The 21,711-nt window shown below is 44.4% G+C and overlaps 1 protein-coding gene across 5 annotated transcripts in view; it reads left to right on the top strand.

Moving 5' to 3' along the window:
• B4GALNT1 (beta-1,4-N-acetyl-galactosaminyltransferase 1) overlaps positions 1-21,711 on the top strand; it is a 556,280-nt gene that overhangs the window by 434,487 nt on the left and 100,082 nt on the right. For all 5 annotated transcript variants that reach the window (XM_069230844.1, XM_069230843.1, XM_069230845.1 and 2 more), the window contains 2 exons: positions 15,363-15,469; positions 18,284-18,324. In XM_069230844.1, the coding sequence (XP_069086945.1) occupies positions 15,363-15,469; positions 18,284-18,324 (148 nt within the window). The remainder of the gene's footprint in view (positions 1-15,362; positions 15,470-18,283; positions 18,325-21,711) is intronic.

Raw genomic sequence — 21,711 nt, 5'->3', positions numbered from 1 at the left:
CACATGACTTCATATCACAAGTGCACCTCATAACCAGTCGTAGGGTTCCGTTCACCACATCTGTGCATTCTGGGACCTGCTCTCTTGGTTTAGGTTTGTTGAATCCTTTGGTCTGCTAGGAAAATCTCAGATCTAGGAATAAGGTGACCTTAGGACATGGAGTCTTTAGATGACCCAACATTACAGGATGGTGTGCTAACCGCAGTCCCAAATATCCTATTTTTGGAAGATCTCCAAGGTAAACTCAAGGAGGCTGGATGCTTCCCGTCAGGAGTAGTTAAGATGAAGTTAAGCTGATAAGCAATATTTGCATTAGGGGTACTGTTTTTTTCAGAAATTTGATTTGTATTAGTCACTTTTATTACACCTCAGCCAGCTGTTTGCTATGATGGCTGAGCTAACACATTTTAACAATGTGTAATGAGAGGCGTGCCACTGAGAAGGGCAAATCTGATGAAAGGTGGTCCAGTTACATTAGATGGGTCATCGTTAATTTACTAAAGCACTCCACCCAACAGAACACCTCTCGAACGGAAATGGTAGATGAGATCTCTCTGGTTGCCCTCGACTTCAATCATTTAGGCTATTCACTTTTTGAGTTGGGCTGAGGGTTGATTTAGCTAAATCTCATGGCAGATACAGCAACCACGAAATCTGTTGTGGTACTTAAACATCCAAAAACTCATGTACCGTCCCATAATAAGTCAAGGATAATACTTTAGGTTGGCAGTAACAAAGCGCATGGTATAATACCTGGATTTTAATATCATTCAGATAAGTGTGTTGCAACATGTTCCACATTGATATGCACTTTGTCTACTTCAGCCTTTTGCCGGTAGTAACCAGTCAAAGGATTTCTATGATGCGGTGCGGCTTTACATCATAATTACGAGTTTGATATGAAGGCACAAGTGTGCAGTAATCTGCTTCATCACACTTTTGCCAGGAGTGAAGGACTCAAACCGAACCCGGTACCGGTCGCTTTGCTGGTAGAGAGGTGCCTGGACATGGAGTCGAGAGCGATGGTGTGCAAGTGGAGCTCAACGATAATAAAACATGTAACTTTGAAACGTAATGTAATGTAACACACTACACAAGGGGAAAATGTATAATATGATAAACTTAAAAAATTATGAAGCTATGTTACGTAAGTCAGTTCCAATTACCTTCAACAATACGGGTGTATGATGAAGTTTCACAGGTGATGGCTATGATCTTCTAAGATTAACTGATTTAGTTAAGGTCAGTATAAACATGGCAAGTTATGTGAACCATGATAGAAGGATTAGAAAAGCTCTAACACTGGAACAAAAAGATAGAATTTGGTTTACGGAATTATTCGTGGCTTATGGTATGGAAATGTTTCAAATATTTAGATGAGGAGGTGTTGTAACACTTTATTGATTTGTAGTTTGAACAGTGAATCAATGAAAAGTTCAAGTCATTTGCCATTGGCAACATTCTTACTGAAGGATCAGACCTCTCGCAAATGTTTAAGCGACCCACGTTCCAAGAACCCAGACTGGATCTGAGAATACATTTGCTCCTGGTTGGTGTTAAAGAGAGAAATGACCTATCAAGTTCGAAGAATGAAAATGTTGGTTCCTTTATCTGTGTGGAAATAAACAACACCTTTCCTGGTTTTCTAAGTTTTTCTCTTGGGAAATGGCCACTGGAGGAGCGAAGCTCAGTTGAAGAAGGTGTGGGTACCATCGACAATGAATCCATTCTGGACCAATAAGAATCACACGTGCTTTCTGAGTTTGGATCTTCAGTCTCACCTTTTGCATTTAATGGTATAACTGTAAACACACAGTAGATGGAAAGCCAATTGAAGAGAAACCTGCCAACCTACAAAGATGAAATTGTTGATAGATGGTAAAACTTTATTTTATTCAGTTTCATCAAAACATACGTGCTAAACTTTGAGCATTGCAAGTTCCTAAGTACAATGTAGGAAATATACCATTATCACATGTCGTGGTGATGCATGTAGCAACAATAGCAGTTACAACAATGGATAGGGGACTTCAGTAAGACCCTTGAGGAACAGTATGTGCCGAATCAGCATCTGTGATGAGTACTTCTAATTCCCTCTCACAATTCCTATGCGCTACATAGGGAGCACTCACCGTTTCTTCATGGAGACCTTTATTAAATAAGGTGATTAGGTGCCTCCCATAACCCCACTGAATTAGACCATCTAATACTCCATAGGGCTGTGGTGCTGCGGGAAACCCAGTCCACATCTCCCTGGCAGTGCGCTCCAACCTGACATAATGGGGAAATTGGCCCAGTCCAACCCTAAAGGTTTCCTACACCTCTTGAAAAGTAATAACAATGTCTCCAGGGGACAAGTTGCCTGCCACCAGACCCCCTCCTGCCATCCATCGATCCATGAACACGTCCACATCCAGTGCCTTGAACAGTGCCAGGTACCAGAGTTTGATTGCCCTGTCAAATGGAGCCCTATATAGCACCTTCCCAACAACTTCTTCCCAGAGCGCTGTCATCTGCCTCGCCAGGTAAGGGATGGGACAATCTGATCGCCCCCTGCATCAGTAGACATGCCAGGGTATAATCTCCAAGCATATCTGTGTATAATCGTTTTTCACAGTTGTCACTGTGAGTTAGCCAACGTGCAGCGTGCTGTACAGTCACCACAAAGTAGTAAAATCGCATTTCTGGGCGAGCAAAGCCCCCCTGCTCCATATCGTGCTTAAGAACTCACAGCGTTACCTAGCTATCAATGATGTCAACAAGCTATCCAGCTTACAAACGAATGGAGGATCCAGTGGGAACATTGCGTTTTGAATACGATAGATACAGCGGTAGAGAAAAAACATTTTGGTCTCTGCGCCCCTTTCTATGATGGACAGGGGGAGCATGCTCCAGAATTGTATAGATCCCTCCAAGCCATTCACCACTCTAACAACATTCAGACATTTGTGTGACAACTCTGTATGCATGATCTGCATACCCATGTATCAGAATCCCTCCGTCTCCCAACACCGACCTATCGCAGGTAGTTGACATATACCAGTGCGACATCAGCGTATAAGGGTATTATATGGTTCCCGCCTCCCACTTGAATCTCCCAAGACTCCAACCCTTTGCGCAACAACAGAGCCAGTGGCTCAATCACCAGGGCGAAAAGGAGTGGAGAGCGGGGACATCTCTGCCTGGTTCCCCTTCTGACCAACCACTCTTCCGTGAGGTCCCCCCCTGTTTTCATGCGAACCATGGGGTTAGTATACAATAGGAGAAAACAGCCACTAATGATGTCCCCAAAACCCAGCCCTCTCAACACTGTCATCAGATTGGCCCATTGCATTATATCAAATGTTTTCTCCAGATCAAGGGAAACTAGGGCCGATTCACGCTCATTCCCCATTGTTTCATGCATCACATGAGTGGGCTGTCTTAGGTTAAGTGTTGTGCTCTGGGCTGGCAAAAAGCCACACTGGTCCTCATGTACCAACTCACCAATCACCCTTCCCAGTCTGGTTGCTAAGATTTTACACAATATTTTTACATCAGAATTTAACATAGTAAGAGGTCTGTATGAGGAGGGGTCAGCCACATCACCCCTCGGTTTCAACATTAGACATATTTTTCTTTCCTCATGGTAGGCAGGAGACTTCCACTCTTCTGCACCTCACAAAGAACTTCTAGTAACATTTCTTTAAGTGACGTGGAGTAGGTTTGATAAATCTCAATGGGGAACTCATCCCTACCATGAGCCTTGGATCCATTGAGGGATCCCACTGCTTCCCCCAGCTCCTTGCCAGTGATCTCACCCTCCAGGTCCTGCCATGTCTGGTGACAGAACCAGCAGTCCTACGCCCAACAAGAATTCCTCCAAGCTACTGGGTGCCCATCACTCCCACACTGAACACCTTCTGAAAGTGCTCTACGAATACACTCAGGATATCCTGACATCTAGTTATTAGGGCGCCACTAGGGGCACAAATATGTAGTATAGAGGGTATCTTCTGCTCCCACTGAAGAATCCATGCAAGCAGTTTACCTACCTTATCACCCTCCCTATGCAGGTGCTGTTTGTACATCCGAATGGTGCATTTATTTAAATTATTCCAGATCTTGTACATATCCCAATGGGCCCGAAGGACTCCCACACGTGCCTCCACAGAGGAGATCTCTGAGCACTGAAGGTGCACCAAATGGCATTCCTGCACCAGAAGTTCTGCCTCTAGCTATCGGCGGACCTCACAAGTGGTTACAATGCATGCTCCCCTCATAACTGCCTTGAGGGCTTCCCAATCTGTAGCCCTAGAGGACGCAGCTCCCTAATTAGTATCTAAATAGTCAGAGAAGTTGCCAATGCATCCAAACACTCTGCATCTGATAGGAGGTCAGTGGGCATGCTCCAGGTACGAGCTCGGCATCCAACACTGTTAAACCGCATCCAAAGCAGCACTGGCTGCTGGTCGAAGAGGAACTGCCCCAAGTATGTGACCCCGACCAAATTCTGCACGTATACGGCCAAGTGTATTCCCGATCCCCAGGATGCAGCACACGCCAACTGAACCCCAAAATGCACATGACCATGTAGAGGGAGGAGGTCAACAAAGGTTTACTGCCCTGCTTAGGTGGACAGTGATCCCAATGACCATCAAGGACACAGTTATAATCCCCTGCCATGATCATTGGGGCCTCTAGGAGACCCTGCATTTATTCAAATAAATATTTGCATCGACATTGGGGGCATAGACGGTCAAATTCATATTATCCTTGCCATGCGGCACACCTTAAAGTACGGGATGGCCCTCGATATCTGCCTCACTATAGGTGTGCTTAAATGGGACTCCGGGTGCAATCCAGATGGCCACCCCTCAAGCATATGATGAGAACATGGCTGAGAACAATGGGCCTATCCACTTCTTCCCCAGTCACCTCAGACCGAGGCCAGTGAAGCCCCAGGATGCTGAGCCAAGTCTACAGAATCATCCCAGAGGGGGGCCCCCAGCAACACCAACCAGAGCACCCAGTCATCCCAAGCAGCAGCTGCAAGGGTCCGCAGCATGATGACTCATGAGGGCTTTGTGAGGCCCAGCAGCAGCCACAGTCAGGTGATGGCTCCAGGAGGGCCCCTGACGATCACTCACCGCATGGGTGCCCCTCTGAAGACCACCATTCACAGACAGAGGGAGGTCGGTTCAGGCCACTACTCCAGTCGGGACGGCATATAGATCGGCATCCCAGCTGCTGTGAATGCAGCAACACCATCAGCAGCTACCACCGAGCAGACCCACCCTGCAGCCTGGTTGGGGGCAGGTTTCCAGCCAGGCGACAGCACAGCTTCAGGGGTGTCAAAGGCCAGACCAGCCCCTGATGGTAAGTCCTCCGGGGGGAAGGGGTCGCCTGATCCAGTTCAGTCACTCACGGGCCGGCCCGGGAAGCAGCGCAGCCCCAATGCTGCCCCACGGCCCAAGGCAAGCCACGATGTCCCTCGCCAGGAGCAGGAGGCCTCCTTGCTTTAGCGACCGATCAGCGCCTCAGTCAGGAACCACATCCGCCACCTGTAATGATCCCTCCAGGCACCGGCGATGTGCGTATTAGTCCCCAGAGCAGCTCTGCAGGCCCCCCTGGGCGCAGGGATTCAATTGGAGCTCGTCTGCAGCCCCAGGGAACACCGTAGACCAGAACCAGTGGGTGGGGGAGCAAACAACCCTTCGCTGCCACAGTCCACCCTGTCATCACATGCCCTGGGCTCCGATGCAGCTCAGGGTAGCCGGGTTGGTAGGTTAGGTCAGAAAGTCCCTGATGATGGCAGGATAATGAAGGATTAATCAAGGCCATGCGGGAGCTCCTCAGACGCGCGTCCTGTTGGCCATCTTGTGTGGCTATGACTCCCCCCACACTGATAGATGGTAAACAGGTCTATGTCCTATGTGCCCCAAAACTTGGTTGATCATCTTAGAAACCTGTATACAAAGCTGCCATTTGTGGTTTGCTGAAAGAGCCTGCAGAGGAAGTCCTTTGTTGTCTCCTCCATCACCGCTACATGAGCTTTTGGAAGGCCAATGTGTTAGCTGTGAAGCATCCTAGCATACCTGTTGCAAACCTTCCTTCACTTGCTTGTGCAGGAAGAACATGATGATTGTGGCGTCCATAAGGCTGCTTCTGCCTTCCTTGTAGATGGTTAAAAAAGGACTTTTAGGGGCCCACTATCATAAGCTCCAAAAAGTTGGCAAGGAGAGTGATAACCCTTCTGTACCTTAAAACATTGAATGTGAGGTACCTTGATAGGCTGCCCAGCCCTACAGTAAGATATCCCTAATCATTGTCAATTCTGGATAAGTGGGATGAATCAGTTCTCCTTTCACAAAGGGAGAAAAAGTGGAGCAATAACAATTATGCCCCTCAAACTCCCATAAGACTGGTTCCACAGGAGGTGTAGTATGTGTTTAAGAGCATTATGAGCAGCAACAGTTGAAGTATGTGGAAGAGGCAATATACCATTAACCCCAAAAGTCTTAATACTGATCTTGTTGGTTGGACAGAGTAGTACTCAAACTTTGCAATCAGTCACTTAATGTTGTGCACTCTTTCCACAGGCAGAAATGTTTAATAAGTGGAGTTTGCAGTACAGCACAAATCTACTATATTTTCTGTGAAGAGAATGACATATCTTCAGATTGATAAAAAACTGAACCAGTCATCGAGCTAAGGGTACATAGAAAATGCCTCTTGAAGCACGCTACACCTTGGGGAAGAGCTGTAAATTGTAAATTAAGATGTCCCATCAAAAATCTGTAAAACTTAAATGTTTCTAAATGTAATAACAGGCATCCTGAAGATCTAGGAACAGTATGCAGTACTGAGCCTAAAGAAATTAAATCAAAAATCTATGAAAAGTTATATAACCGTATACCTTTCTTGAGTATAAGAAAACATGTGGAACCTATCCCTCTTTCCAACTGCAGAGCCCCATCTATTGCCTTTTTGGGCGGAAGCAAAGCAATTTAAAGATATTTGGGGGGAAGGAGGTAGTTAGCTGAAACAAAGTAGGTGGAGATTTCTTCTAAAATGGCACGGCATAATTTTTTTTCCGACAACTTGTAAGACCCAATTGTTGGTGGTAATATTCTTCCATTTTCCAAAAAGCAGAAACCACTCGACATCCCACTTCTGTCTTGTGGTCCATACTGTGAAAATGCTCAGACTTCTTAGAAGTTGCTACTTAATATCAATGGGCACGTCGAGGAGTTGAGATTGCCTTTTGAAAACCCAGCCATATCTGATAGTGACATACTACTCCTGAGCCCACAGAACCAGGCCAGTAGTAGGAGCTACTTCCCAGAGGGCATGGTCATACCTTCACTTGACACAGTTGGTCTTAAATTCATCTTGGATGCACCTAATGTCAGACTGCCCACAGCAAACTCATTTTTTTCCCAAAGCATTTAACTTTTTTGATTCCAGTCAACTAGATTAGATGGAATTGCATGTTGTTTACATTTGCACGGATATGCTTGGACTATAATAATCTCTGGGGAGATGTGCAAACAGATAATGTGGAGTTGAAGGAATAGCACAGTATTTCCTTCTTACTCCTCTGGCGACCTAAAGTTTTGACTGAACTTCCATTACCTACTCACTAAGGGCATAAATGAATGGGAGGGCCTTCTCTGAAATCAGTTTAAACAAAGAGAATTTTGTCTGTTCCAAATGCAAATGTGTGATTTGTATCTCATCTACCTTACTGATCACAGAGACACCGTGAGGTCGTTCCTTCGAGGATCAACCAACAGATAATGGAAATTCCATCTTCAGGGATGTATCTTGTCATCCTACCTGCTAAAAGACGGCCAGAAAGATGATATTAAAGTCAAGAGGGTGGTGACAAATTATTCACGTCACTGTATTCGTTGTCTAGAAATGGGAGGACTCCAGAGGATTTTTTTCCCGTAGATAGTTAGTCTTGGCACCAGCAGAACAGAAGAAGACTCCAAAGAGACATTTGTAAAGGTAGACTCAGCCATCACCACCAGTGACACCAAACACAGTGCAGATTCCGTAGTGGATAATGACATTTTATACTTTCAAGGAGGGCAGTCATACAGAACACTGAATTCAAAGCCTCCAGTTTCGACCTGTCGTTTCTTAAAGTCTTATGCACTGAAATGGGTGGAAACTCCTTGCAGACCGAAAGCTACAAAGTTGAAAACCTGATGGAGAATTGGAAATATAGCCAGAATACAAGTGTCAAAAGCTTTTGTTTGAAAGCCATAGGCTGTGTGTGACTTTGTATTATAATGTCAAATAGTGATCACTGGTTCCCGGAGCAGTCAGGGAGCCAGTGTAGCTGCTGTCACCTTTTAGCTGGTGGAACAGATGATTATTCAATCCTTTCTGAAATATCAGTCTTGTAGACACAACTTCTTCTTTCAAAACTGTGTATCTCACTGAGTGGATGGAGGGCCTTTCCTGGCTGGATGACCTAAGGTCTTGTGCTGGCTAGTACGGAATCATTATGTTGGAAGGCATACAAGTGTTCAACCATGAAATGGAAGGTTGTGCAAATGGTTGATGGTTTGCCATTCCAGGTCCAAATGAGGTCAAACCACCACAAGTCAAATAGAATGTGTACACTTCTTGCCATCAATGAGATAGTCTGCATGCTTTCATGCTTGTTGAACTTTTACCGCTGTTCTAGCAGGCAGATCTCCGTAAATACCATTCCAGTTTGTTGATTGTGGAGAACAAACTTTTTGATGAAAGAAGCTACTTCACTCATCATCCTCCTGCGGACTGCCTTGCCCAGCACTTCTCCACTCAAACTGTGCACAGAGGAGTGTAAAAGAAATTCCCCATCAGTAGTGAACTCGTGGCCTTCCTATGGTGAATCCACCTAGGTTTTAAGTGAGTATCTTGAAAACATAGTTTGTAATAAAATAATTATTGAAAATAAACACAGCCAGGCATAAAAATTGAAAAAACCTCACAATTTCAACTAAAGACAATACAAACAATACAAAACACAAACTTTATCACCAAAAGGTTTTCTTTTTCCTAAATTATGAGACGGTTTCTGCTGTTGTGAATCCCTGTTATAATTCATTTGTGATATATAATACATTTTGACACTTTAACAAAGGTGAAGGAGTTTCCTCACCACAAGAGACTTTGGAGAATTCGGTTCTTGTAAAAGTAGCGAAGTAGAAGCCCTCGTGCCGCAGCCCTTAACACTAGAACCAGCTTCTTGCACGACTCATGACAGTGCAGTCTACCCTTTTCAGGATTCTAGGAGGGTTTATGCCCATCTGAAATGGGTGGGAGTGAGGATCGTGTTTAGGGAGCCAGAGGCCAGTTTAGACTCGGTATTCATTTTGGTGTTTGTCTTTTACTGAGTCACACCTTGATAGTAGATGGTGGGTTTAGGGGAAATTCCATGAGAACCAAAACAACATTTAGATCGCAGCTAAAAAAAAATCAGATGCATCAGAGATTCATAACGTACGTCTTTTAACAAATGTTGATTCCTAGGAGAAACTGATGAAAGTAGTGTTGGCGCACATTTCAGCTGGCACATTTCTGCAAACACCCTGCCGAAAGACCATTGGTCAGTTCTCAGAGTAGGCTCTTGCACTAAGGCAGCCTACTGACAAGTTATAGATGATGCAACTGTGCATCCTGGCAAAAGAGGGACATGTCTTCTTAGTGCAGTAGACCTATCAGAGGTATTCAACACAGAACATGAAAGATTTAATGACAGCTTGATGAACTCAAGGGCTGTGTTGTACTGGATTATCCTTATTGTCTGTCATAAATGATTATGTCCTACATTTTGTTCACAGAAATAGCGCCCATTGTAGTAAATAATAGACTATCTACACCTAATGGAATTATATTTTGTAAACTAGTACACTATATACCAGAGAATGTTTCTGTAGTCGATTTTCTGTCATACAATCCTCAAGGGAGTGAATATCTGTGTGCTACCAACTTGCTTGCTATATTGTATTGCTATCCGTTATCTCAAAGTCCTCAATGATCCTGGTGATGGCATGTGGAAAACTCAGTAATAGGTTTTGCTTCATCCTCCCAGACCTAATCAGTTGGCATTGGCACGCAATTGAAGCCGGGTGATATGCAATATATGTGGCCATTAGGAGATTCTTTTAAAGGGACTGGAATCAAGTTTAAACTCCTCGCCTAGTCAGTGGTTAAGAGAGAGGAGGGGTGGTATTCACACCTCTTAGAAAATGTGTGTAGAGGACTATGTTGAATTCCATTATATAAATCAACTGCTCCTTCTCTGACCACAGCGTATCACATTATCTCTCCATGAACACTGTGATACACAAACCAACCACACTGAGATAACTATTTATCGTGGAACGTAATTCCACATGCCTGACAACAGGGACATCACTGTCATAATGACACAATCCCCTCTCCCCACAGTGCTATCATAACCCTTTGTTATCCACAGAGGTATCACCTTCACCAGAACTCCAACTGTAGCAAAATCACACTCCCATCCAATTATTGTAGTGGCGTTACAATCCCTCATTGTCTTGTGATGTCACAGCCATGGGCACGGTGACATCAAATGGCTACACTGTTCTGTGACATCACAGTCTCTCTGGCCACAGTGACACCACAATTTCTCATTGTCCAGTGACCATACATATGCCGTTATCATAAACGCCCATTGTCACATCACAGTTACCCCACGCTGTGACCATAGTTACATTCCAGTACACTCAGACCAGAGTGGTATCACTATTCCTTCTGATTGCAATGACATCCTACTGACCCAGGCAAAAGTGGCATGAAAATCCAAGGCTCCTTAGCAAAACTAAAAGCTTAGTCTCCTCTGTTGTGAAATATACTCTCTCTTCTACAGAGACCCCAATGCTCATACAGCGTATGGATCAAGGGGGGGGTGGGCGACGGGGGAAACAAGATTTAAAAAATAAAAGAAAACACTTACCCTTTCTCTCGTGCCGCCGTCTCCCGCTGCCCCCTACCACCTTGCTCCTCTTGTGGTGTCCCAACATTCACTGGGACACCAGCACAGGCTCCTCATCATTCCTGGCGCTTCTCACATGCTAAACATAGCATGTAAACAGCATCGGGATTGGTCTGAGCAGTAGTGACTGCTGCTCAGACGCAAACCTGGGGCCTGTGCTGTTTTTACAGCCTGGCTTTGTAAACAGCGGGGTTGGAGAAACCTAGGTGTGCATGTGTGTTTTACTGGCCTCAGACAGCCGGCCGAACACATGTGCGCACTTAGTGCACTCTCCTCTCTTCCCCACTCTTGCCTCCCGTGGCCCAGCCCTGGCCCTATTAAAAATAAAATGATTTTTCATCTTCTGGCTCAACCAGGGGGGTGATGCCCCTCCGCCTCTGTGGAGGAGCCACCCCTACCACTGTTTGTTGATCACTTGCTTCTTTCATGTTCCCAGGAATCCTCTTCATAAACAAGGAGCTCCCAGCGTCCTGGAGAAATCAGAAGTTTAGAGTATCCACTTTTCAGAGCAGGGCAGAAGAAAAGACCTGCAGCAACAGTACGTGGACAACACGAGGCAGGCTGAGCACTCGCCTAGCGCAGCAGAAGTGCCTACTTGTGAAATTCAGTTGTATTGCTGACTAGCAATGCTCCTGAGGTCCCTCGACCTGGTAAGAGTGGTTCTCAGTGATGGACCCATTGCCTGCCAGGTGCATGGTTTCCATTTTTTTATGTACAGTGAATGACCCGGGGGCACAGGAGAGTCTGCAGCAGTGTGACCACCTCCTGCCCTATCATCACAGCTTCCAGTCCTCCGTTTTTATCCTACAACTCATTATCATTGGGCAAGTTAGTTTAATTAGTGGAGTGGGCAAAACACGACTGGAAACACCCAGAATGCATTAGGTTGTCATATAAAAGCAAAGGAGTTTAACTGGATTTTAGTGGTTTATCGCTCTTCTGACCAATCACGCCAAAGAGACATCTGATATTCAGTGATTATTCAATATTTGGCAGGTGTGGGACATTTTCCAAAAAATGGGTGAAGTTCCTTCTGGCGTATTTTGATTGCATTATTGTTAAAGGCACTCTAGGGGTCTGATTGCAAGTGTAGGTACTATGTATCACACACGATAAAAAACAGTACCACGGGGTACATTATCTACTGGGTGCACTAAAGAGCACCTACTGCGAGTTTCTGGGGGATAACATGCAGATTTTGGTGTTAACGCACCAAAATCTGCATGATACAGTAAATACAGTAAGCTTTTCCCTTGTTAAATTTGGACAGGTCTGACCTGCCAAATTGTAATGAAGGTTGAGGTATTTAATGCATCCAATAATTATCGGCTATGTTAAATAGTACTCAAATCATAATTAAAAACAACAACCCACTCGTAATCAGGCCCTATGCAGGCAAACGGAATGTCCAACATTTTTTTGCAGATGTCCCGCTCCACCAAATTTAAATTATTCATTTACCTTTTTACATTTTTAGGGAGTGCAGCAGGTGGGAACTAACTGCACAACAAGAATGCATGTTTAGCGTGGGATGGGATGCTTATCACTCAGCCTTAATTGCCTCGCTTGCTTGTATATCGGTAGCCTTTCCTTCTGTGATGTCATTGATGTCACAAGTAAGGTGGCCAACCTCGGAAGATACAGACATGCCAGGAGAGTCTTCTCGTGCTTTTCACAACGGTTTACAGCTTTCAGACATCTGCTTACCCACTATAACATGCGTTTTAGAAATCATCATTGCCATGCTAAAAGTCACAATGTTCTGTACAGAACTCTGCACTGTCAAAAAGAAAGCAGCATCGATCTTACTCTAAATATTGTGTTTGCAGTGGTAGCATTTATCCACTGAATGAACATTTTCTGAAAACAAGTGCAGGGGCCTACATTTTTTCTTAGGAGCCCACTGCCAGTGCTGCTAAATACCAACGTTGCCTGGTCTAGGTTCTGCCTCATGCCCCTTTCATCCACCTGCCTACAGTTCCTGCCCCTTTATCTTACTCCTGTGGACATTTAAATTGTGTTGTGTGCTAGAAAAAAGCTTTTCATTTCACACTCCCATATTTCCAGATAAATCCTCTCACCGTGAAGTCAGAGAAAGAAAAGTAAACCCCAAGCTCTCTCATAAGACAGGACCTGATATTGACCCTTGTCTTTGAATGGACAGCAAATGTGAATTGAAAAGCCTGTTTACAGAAAGCGAGCACTCATGGAAGACTGCAGTAAACAGGCTATGTTCCCTGGAGGGACATTCTGGACAGCCTAAAACAAATAAAGCCAGCAAATAAAAAGCAAGCAAATGTGAGTTACAAACCACCAAGTCAATGGTAAGCCATGGGTGAATTTGATTCTTAGGTTAACTTTCAGAATGTCCTTTAGCAACCAAACAGCTATGCCTTCTGGTAGACGTTGACTTAAAAAGGAGGGTTGCAGTCTTGAACCGAGGGTAACTTTGGTACTTTTGGTTGCTATTAGTTAAAAAACACTAGGCATATTGGCAACTGTTTGGGAGGATTGGTTCTACAAAGAATAACTTACTGTCATTTATTCCCATGGATAATTGGGCTTGATAGCATTCGCTGTGGTTTACGGTATCAGGTGTTGCTCCTGGGTCTGACAGGATAAGGGTTGCGTGAGAGCTATCCATCAAGAGCTAGAATGAGGTTTAATTTCAAAAGGTGTGCAGCTAGCTCAGTGAGGCAGCCAACTACAGAAAGCAGACTGGTGCATCTTGGGGCTGTGGGGGCTCTGATCTTGGAAGGAGTGGGTAGGAGGAGTTGAAGGACTATTGAGGGACAAACAGTATGTATAAAGCACATAAGCCCAGTGACTCTGGTCAGACCTTTGCCTATTGAGTCTTTTGTGCCTCCAAAAGTCGACCACCAGGGAACCTGGGCCTGGAGCATTCTGCAAAACCGCAATAGCAGTGGGCAGTACACTTGTTACGTGCTGTCTTGCTGCAGTGGCAGCACACAGCGTTCAAGGAACATTTTGAGTGGACAGACCTAAAAACATGCTAGCTCCCCATCTGGTGATGCCTCTTGCCCTATCGCCTATGACGCTGATTGCATGTTGAGTTTGGGGCAAGTGCATTGCCTAGTGCCATGGAGGTCGCTACTACATAATACTGGAGTGAGAGGTGCCATTGTGTTCTGGAACTTCCATATGGAAGGGGAGATTTGAACATGGTTTAAGAGTCTTCGCACATCTGCGGGCTTGTTTTTATTTGTGTGTTAAAACTGGATATGTTTCCATTGGAGGGTCGGTGGCTATAATTGCATGGGCGGTTCACTAAAAGGATATTGCTGAAAGTTATTGCTTGTAGCAAATCCGTGCTAGTTTAAAATGTCCAGTGCAAATCTGGTACAAATTTGGTTACCAGATTTCTCCCTGTTGGCAAGATACCATGCTTCCTCGCTTAGTCTATCATTCTGTGAGGCTGTGTGTGTCAGCGCACTGATAAAGAAAATATAATCTGACACAAATATTGTGGTTTAAATATCGTGTACAAAAATATTGCTGCATTTGTTAGAGGTTTTCTAGTTTTAACTCCATTGTGGATATAAATTATATTTAGCATACTATATTTAAGTCAAACAATACTTAGGCCACAATATTATGGCTCTGTGCCTCCTGGGAGCTGCCCTCGTGCTTGAATTCAATCAAAAGATTAGGCTGAAACAACCGAAAACACTAACTTTTGAAAGGAAAGCTTAAGACTTGAAATCTAGGTTCATGCAGACTTGAACAATCTGGAAACCCTTAGAGAAGCAAAGGATTTTGTGATTTGATCACGGGCATTACTCTCAGAGTTGTAGGGGTTCTGAGTCTGGTTCGCTCCTGTTTGTACTATTTTTTTGCTTGGTGTGGTGTCGTTATTTGTAATTATACCTCACTGTATTTTTTTGTGCGTAATGCAAAAACCCAGATGCCAAGGAGGTCGGAAAAGGTTGAGGTAGCACACGGTAAATACAATTACCTGGGGGGTTATTTACTGAATGCAGTAAACACCACCGGTGGTATGACATGCGGAATTAGTATTTACCGCATACGATATTACCTTTGGCAGGTTTTACTTGCCAAAATTCGTCAGGTGGAAATAGTGGGTGTGATACTTCTGACACAACTCGGAATTCCTATCCTTGTGTACGAACCTGCTTGTACAGGGATCAGAATTAAATCACGGTTTGTCGCCATAGTCATTTTTTCTCTGCAGAGGGTCTTGTCTGAAAGTGAGTGATAAGTAGTATTCCTTTTACTCATGATGCCTTCAGGACGGACATTCCTCTTTATGCTGTCGCCAAAGCCATCACACCACCCAAGCCACATCATCAACAGTATCTTTGTTTCTTGTCTCCAGGTCCCAGTCTCCAGCAGACCGACTTCTCATCGCCAAAGCCAACTCTCCCTTGGAATACCCGGTTCAAGGTGTGGAGGTTCGCCCACTTGCCACCATCCTCCTGCCAGGTGAGGACCGAAACAAGACTTTTTATGCCTTGAATGTTTTTGTACAGCTAGCTATGACAATACCTCCACTAAACGGAAATCAGACCCTGGTCTGCAATTAAAACATTAGTGAATTTAGACCCTGGCCTACAGAAAGGCGCTACAAGGCCATAATAATGCCAGATTTTGCCCATACAAATGGCCGACAGCAGTAGCAATTAGCAATACATTGCCCGAGGTTCAATGCTTGTAGAAAAATCAAGAGATATTTCCCACAGGCCAGTGCATCAGAGGCCAGTGATGACTGGTACATAGTGAATTGGATGCCAGGTTAAGCCTGTCTTGTGACTGACTCTGCCATTTCTTCTGACCCTTTCAAATGCCCTACAAACGAGGAAGTCACTCCAATCCTATGTATTCCAATTCAGATCACTTTCTGTTACATGAATTAATGCAAAATACTGTGTGTTTGAAAGAATAAGGTTGAAAGAATAAAAGTGTTAAATTCAACATTAAAAGGGCAAAGTATTTGAATTTGTTTGAAAGGCTTAATGTGAGCCTAACCATTTGCAAAGCCATTAAGTTTGGTCTTTTCTTAGGAGAAGTGTTTGTTTATAGTTAAACAACTTTGTTTGCCTCCAGCTGTCTTAGAAAGATAATGCCATTATGAATCAAAACTCAAAGGTACAACGTGGAAAGTAAGTTGTACCACCAAAAAGAGCATTAAGACAAGGAGTACATCAGTCAAGTTAGCCTTTTAAAGAGTGAACTTAAAAGACATGGGTCCTGATTTAGAGTTTGACAGATGAGGCTACTCCATCACAAACGTGACGGATATGCTTTCTCCCTATTATAATCCCATTACAGCCTATGGAGATCGTAATACGTGGACGAAATATCTGTCATGTTTATGACGGAGTAACCCGTCCACCAAACTCTAAATCAGTCCCATGGTCAGCAAAATCTGGCACTGTACATACTTTTGATAAAGATGTAGTGTTTTTTTAAGAAAGCATATCTATGTGCACGCTTTTACTTTGTGGACAAGGAAGTAAATTGGACATCTTGTTATCATGACAGCAAAATAAAGAAAACGAATTTGCAGGAGTGATTAATTAATTCTACTGTTACTTTTTGACAGATTAACCATCTAAAGAGTTTAACACCCTAAACAAAAAAACTGTAAGGCAAAAAAAATCTGTCAGCTAAGTAAATACATCAAAGAACACTACAGCTTGCAATTAGCAGCTATGTCTTATGTCACATTACTTCCTAATGTATTTTTTTAAGAACTTCTAATGAGGCTTCACAAACAGCTTAATCTGTCAATAGGTGGAAAATGCACATATGTGTTAAGTGGATGGACCTCATTATGAGTGATTTGGAACCTTGCACCCTCAACTCTGCACCCCAGGAGTTAATATTACTTAAGGTCCCAATAATTCTGTATGTGAAGATTTCGCAGGTATCGAACCGTGAGGTTTCACTGAAAAATGGGGAATTACAAAGTGAATTGGTAATCCGGAGTCCGATTCATCTTCTAATCCCCCTTCCTCCCTGCATTTCCGCTCGAATTGTGGCTCATTTCAACGCTGGAAGTACCGAAGAAACAATGCAGACCTGCAGTGTTTTCTTACCTCATTATTCTGATGAGCCTCAAAATTAGGGGCAAATTGCATTAAAGTCCTTAGAAAAAAATCGCCCCATGAAATCATTCATGTATTGAAACCCTTCCTTTATCAGATTCAACCCCGAATCTCCTGGTCTCTCTGTGGGCCTCCTACTACTAACATGCCCACTTTAAATGACTTTTCAAATTTCAAACAGAAGGAAACACCCCTACCACACCACCACCAAAACATCCCTCTGTCCCTCGCAGTTTCAACTTTGAGTTCTGCATAAGCAGTTTAAAATCAAGTGAGAGGAACCGATTGATTTCCATGCCTCTCCTGCTTTCCATGCCTCCTCACCAAAATAGTACAAGTTTTTGTTTAGCATACGGGAACCCACTACTCCCACTCACCCCACCCAGCTAACACTCATAACTCGCTGTTCCTTTTTTAGGGTCGAGCCTGCGTTGCATGCGCTTGCGCATGCGTATCACAGCGAGACGCTTTAGGGTTTAGAAAAGGGCTCGGAGCCCTGTCGACGTCACGTCAGTGTTTTTCATTGGTTAGTGGGCTTGCCTATTAAAACCTGCTTGCTTTCATTAGTCGAAGGCATGCATACGTCATGCCTTTTCCGGTGGCTAGCCCTCCTCGAGCGCAGCGACCAAGTACAGAAAACATGCGAGGCTCGCTGTTTTCTGTCCGGCTCCTGGACTAGTTCTCTAATTTACTAGCTCGATTTCGCTTGGCATAAGTCGAGCGCTTTACATAGTTAAATGCACTTTTTCGGCTTACGTACATAAAAGCACTTTTGCCGATAGGTGAAAAGTCGGGTTAGGAGTTTACAACGGTATCAGCTCTAACGTGAGCAAACGCGAGACCCGTTGCATTGCAAATGCTTGTTAAATACATATTTTGAAGTAATCTGGAAATACCAAACCACCATAAACACCACAGTGCCTGGCTGAGCCGCTTTTCCTTCAAAATGCTCATACTGATTGCTGTTCTGTGGAAATATTGAGCACAGCAGCAAACTAAAAACATTTATAACCATTAAAAAATCAGAAATTACTATTTGTAGAAATAAAAAAAAGTAATATGTGATTTTATAACACACTTAGTCAAATGTAGCATTTATTCCCGAAACTCAGATCTGCATTTTTCACCTGTTTACATATTCTAGAACGTATTTTCACCTCTGACATTTCGTGTTATCTTGCCTTGCAAGGTTTAAGTCTACAAGATGCTGCACAAAGGAAAGAGTATACGGTAAGAAATCCTATGATTTTCTTTATTTTTTGGAAGCCTCTATCTCTGTCAAACAAGTAAAATACACACGCATTGCTGGCTAAAGGCTATTTTAAATACAAGCCACATTTAAGGTGCTCACAGCCATTTCAGGTCGTTTCGCTAGATTTTAGTTATTGTTTAACCCACCTTTTTTAGCTCCATCCATGTTTGGAGGACACTGGGATACTTATTCATTCATTCCCCTCAAAGCTGCAAATTCCTCTAGCCTAATAACAGCTTTGCACAGAGGTCCAGCTGGAAAACCTTTGAAAATAAGAAAAGCACCTTTCAATTGCATATCTTGGGAGTATGCCAGAGAACCTTTTTGAATGGCGTTGAGATGGATAACTAATTTCAGATATGTCCTCAGGTGGGTCACTCAGTGCCCGACTAGTAGTTGCAGCTTATTGTTAGTCTTTAGTCCATCGATTGTGTTGTAGTTTGGGTGCCTGGGGCTGGTATTTTGGAAGTTTGTTAAGAACGTGTGATGGAAATTTAAGGACGAAGCATTTTGGGAAGATGTGGGTCTTTAATTTTATAAACACACTGAGACAGTCCAAGAGAGAACGGAGCTTGCTTGGAGGATGGTAAAGGTCCCCAGATGTGCAATCCTTTCTTTTTTTGGCTTTTCTGATTGAACCTGTTTTCCAGTAGTGACTTGGTCATCTGCTAGTCCACCGAAGGGAGGTCACATGTTTTATTTCCTCTGCCAGCAGAGCACTAAGCTTTTCTATACTGAAGTGCACTCAATGTATACCTTCAAGCACAGCCAAAGGTAGTTAATATCCTCTCACTCGGGCATTGAAGTGGATGGTGGTTTGATATCTGTGATTCCACTCAAGGTCAATTTTTTTTTTTTTATTAGTACTCTGTGGAGATTCCGCCATCCATCCCTTGCTTTTTTGTTGTTGTAAATTTTCGTTGGAGGGTATAGGGCCATCAAACAATCAAGTTCATCCTAAATACTTTAAAACCTGTATCATAAATATGCACAAAAAGTCTTCATATGATATATACAATTTATCAATACAATTAAAATACAAAAAAATCAATTCGACCCAATTCTTCATGAATTCATCTCATAATAATTCAAAGTTCTTATTGCGCCTCTTCTGTCCACATATATTTTTTCTCTGTTACATACTTTTGCTATTTTGTTAAGCCATTCAGTAAACTGAGGGCATAGTGTGAGTTCTAATGGGATGTGATCAAAGATCTTGCCACTAGCACTGAAACAAAAATGAACTGCTTAACGCTCTTGTGATATTTGTCCGCATGATATGAGTACCCGGAAACTGCTAGCATTGAATTGTGGGGGATGGAAACTGGCAATTTGTACTCAATGTATGCAAACATTTCTTACCAAAATGTTATCATATTCGGGCAGAGAAGTGGGTAGCATTTGATATCAATGATTCCACTCAGAGTCACAAGCCATTTTTATCAGCACTCTCCCGAAATGCAGCCAAGGAACCCTAGTTGGTAAAAACAGTTCAGTTCCCCAGAATGGGGTTCTTCACTTCCCTTGCGTGTTGCGTGTTTGTTATGATCACATTATACTTGTGAGCGAGCCAATACTATGACTGCATCACAAGATGGAGAATCCATTTCAGAAAGACTTTGGCGGTCATTCTGACCGCGGCGGGCGGCAGTCGACGGCCGCCATGCGGTCACCGCCAAATGGCCGCTCCGCGGTCAGGAGACCGCGGATGCCATTCTGGTTTTCCCGCTGGGCCGGCGGGGGACCGCCAAAAGGCCGCCCACCGGCCCAGCGGGAAAGCCCCTGCAACGAGGAAGCCGGCTCCGAGTTGCAGGGTTGCGACGGGTGCAGTGGCATGCAGTGCATGGGCAATGCAGGGGCCCCCAGGGGACCCACGACACCCGTTCCCGCCATCCTGGTTCTGGCGGTGGAAACCGCCAGAAACAGGCTGGCGGGAAGGGGGTCGGAATCCCCATGGCGGCGCTGCAAGCAGCGCAGCCATGGAGGATTCCCTGGGCCAGGGGAAAACCGGCGGGAAACCGCCGGTCCCCCTTTTCTGACCGCGGCTTTATCGCCGCGGTCAGAATAGCCCTGGAAGCACCGCCAGCCTGTTGGCGGTGCTTCCGCTGCCCTCCGCCCTGGCGGTCAGAGACCGCCAGGGTTGGAATGAGGGCCTTTGTTTCTATGTGTTTGGCATCCTGCACCTTGGAAGCTCCACAGCACTCTTAGATGGATGGACCAGTTTGAATTTTGTTAAGAAGAGCTTTGCCCAACCCAGTACCTGCATTCTCCCTCCTTCATTGTTTAGGTGTCAGACCCCATTGGGGGAAGCTGATGGGGAGGGAGAGAGAAAAGGCAAACAGGGGTTACTGGGTCTCATCTGTGAGGGTTCGGTTAATTTGTCTCTGATGTCCCAGGTTCCAGCCTACGATTCAAAACTGGGCAAGTATAACCCCTTCTGCATTTGACTCTCAGCAGTAGCAAAATTGAGCAAGCACAGGCTTTTCAGTGAGGTTTTGTGGGGGTGCTCAAACTTAGTACTCCCCGATCATACAGCAGTGCAATAACAAGTTGTGCAATCCTGTGCTTTACTTTGAAGAAGAAGAGTACTTCAGTGCACACAATAACTAGATACTGCTCACCCAATATGGGCAAGATGCAATTTAGTGTCCGGGTTCTGGGGTTGACTGTGCCTCTACTAGCTATTTACCCCTGCTGTCCTCCAATTCCAGTGTAGGCAGTTCCCTGAGGGATAAAGCCATAGTGTGATTAGGCTCAGGAGTAGTTTACCCAAATTATATTGAAAGCGCACTTTTTTTTACAGTACCAGGTTTGTTCTCACTCACTAAGGACTGGTGATCAGTTTGTCATGCTCCCAGCATGGTCAAGCGTCTGCCTGAATTTTTTCCTGAACCACTTCTCTCCTGGGAGGGTGAGTTCACCAGCAACTCTGGTGATGCTTCATCGACCTCTGAGGACTTGCACTGCGGTCACATCTCCAGCAAGAGTGCTGATGCCAATCTCAATGGTAATAGCAGTGGTCTTTGCATATTTTATATCACTACTGGGAAATGTGGGCAGGTGTCCTGTGTTTGTGGTGAACTTCCGCAGTCACTCTCGAGGAGGCCTTCCACAGTCGCTTTCGAGGTACCCACGCACAGGTAAACTTTGAGAGGTAGTAAGGCAACCCATAGGCCCCATTTCTTTCTGCGGGTGGCTCAGGCCAGGCTGCACTTTTCTTTTGGGCACAGCAGTGTAGTTCATCCGCAATGTTCTTCTGGTCTCAATAGTACAGATCAAGACGCAATGTTCTTCCTAGTTGCAGCAGCGTTGATCAATCCTCATCTCTCTTCTGGTCACAGTGGTGCAGGTAAAGCAGCGTCTTT

Source organism: Pleurodeles waltl, chromosome 4_2 (assembly GCF_031143425.1).
Source record: "Pleurodeles waltl isolate 20211129_DDA chromosome 4_2, aPleWal1.hap1.20221129, whole genome shotgun sequence".
NCBI lineage: Eukaryota > Metazoa > Chordata > Amphibia > Caudata > Salamandridae > Pleurodeles > Pleurodeles waltl.
This window is presented reverse-complemented; position numbering and strand designations above follow the sequence as displayed.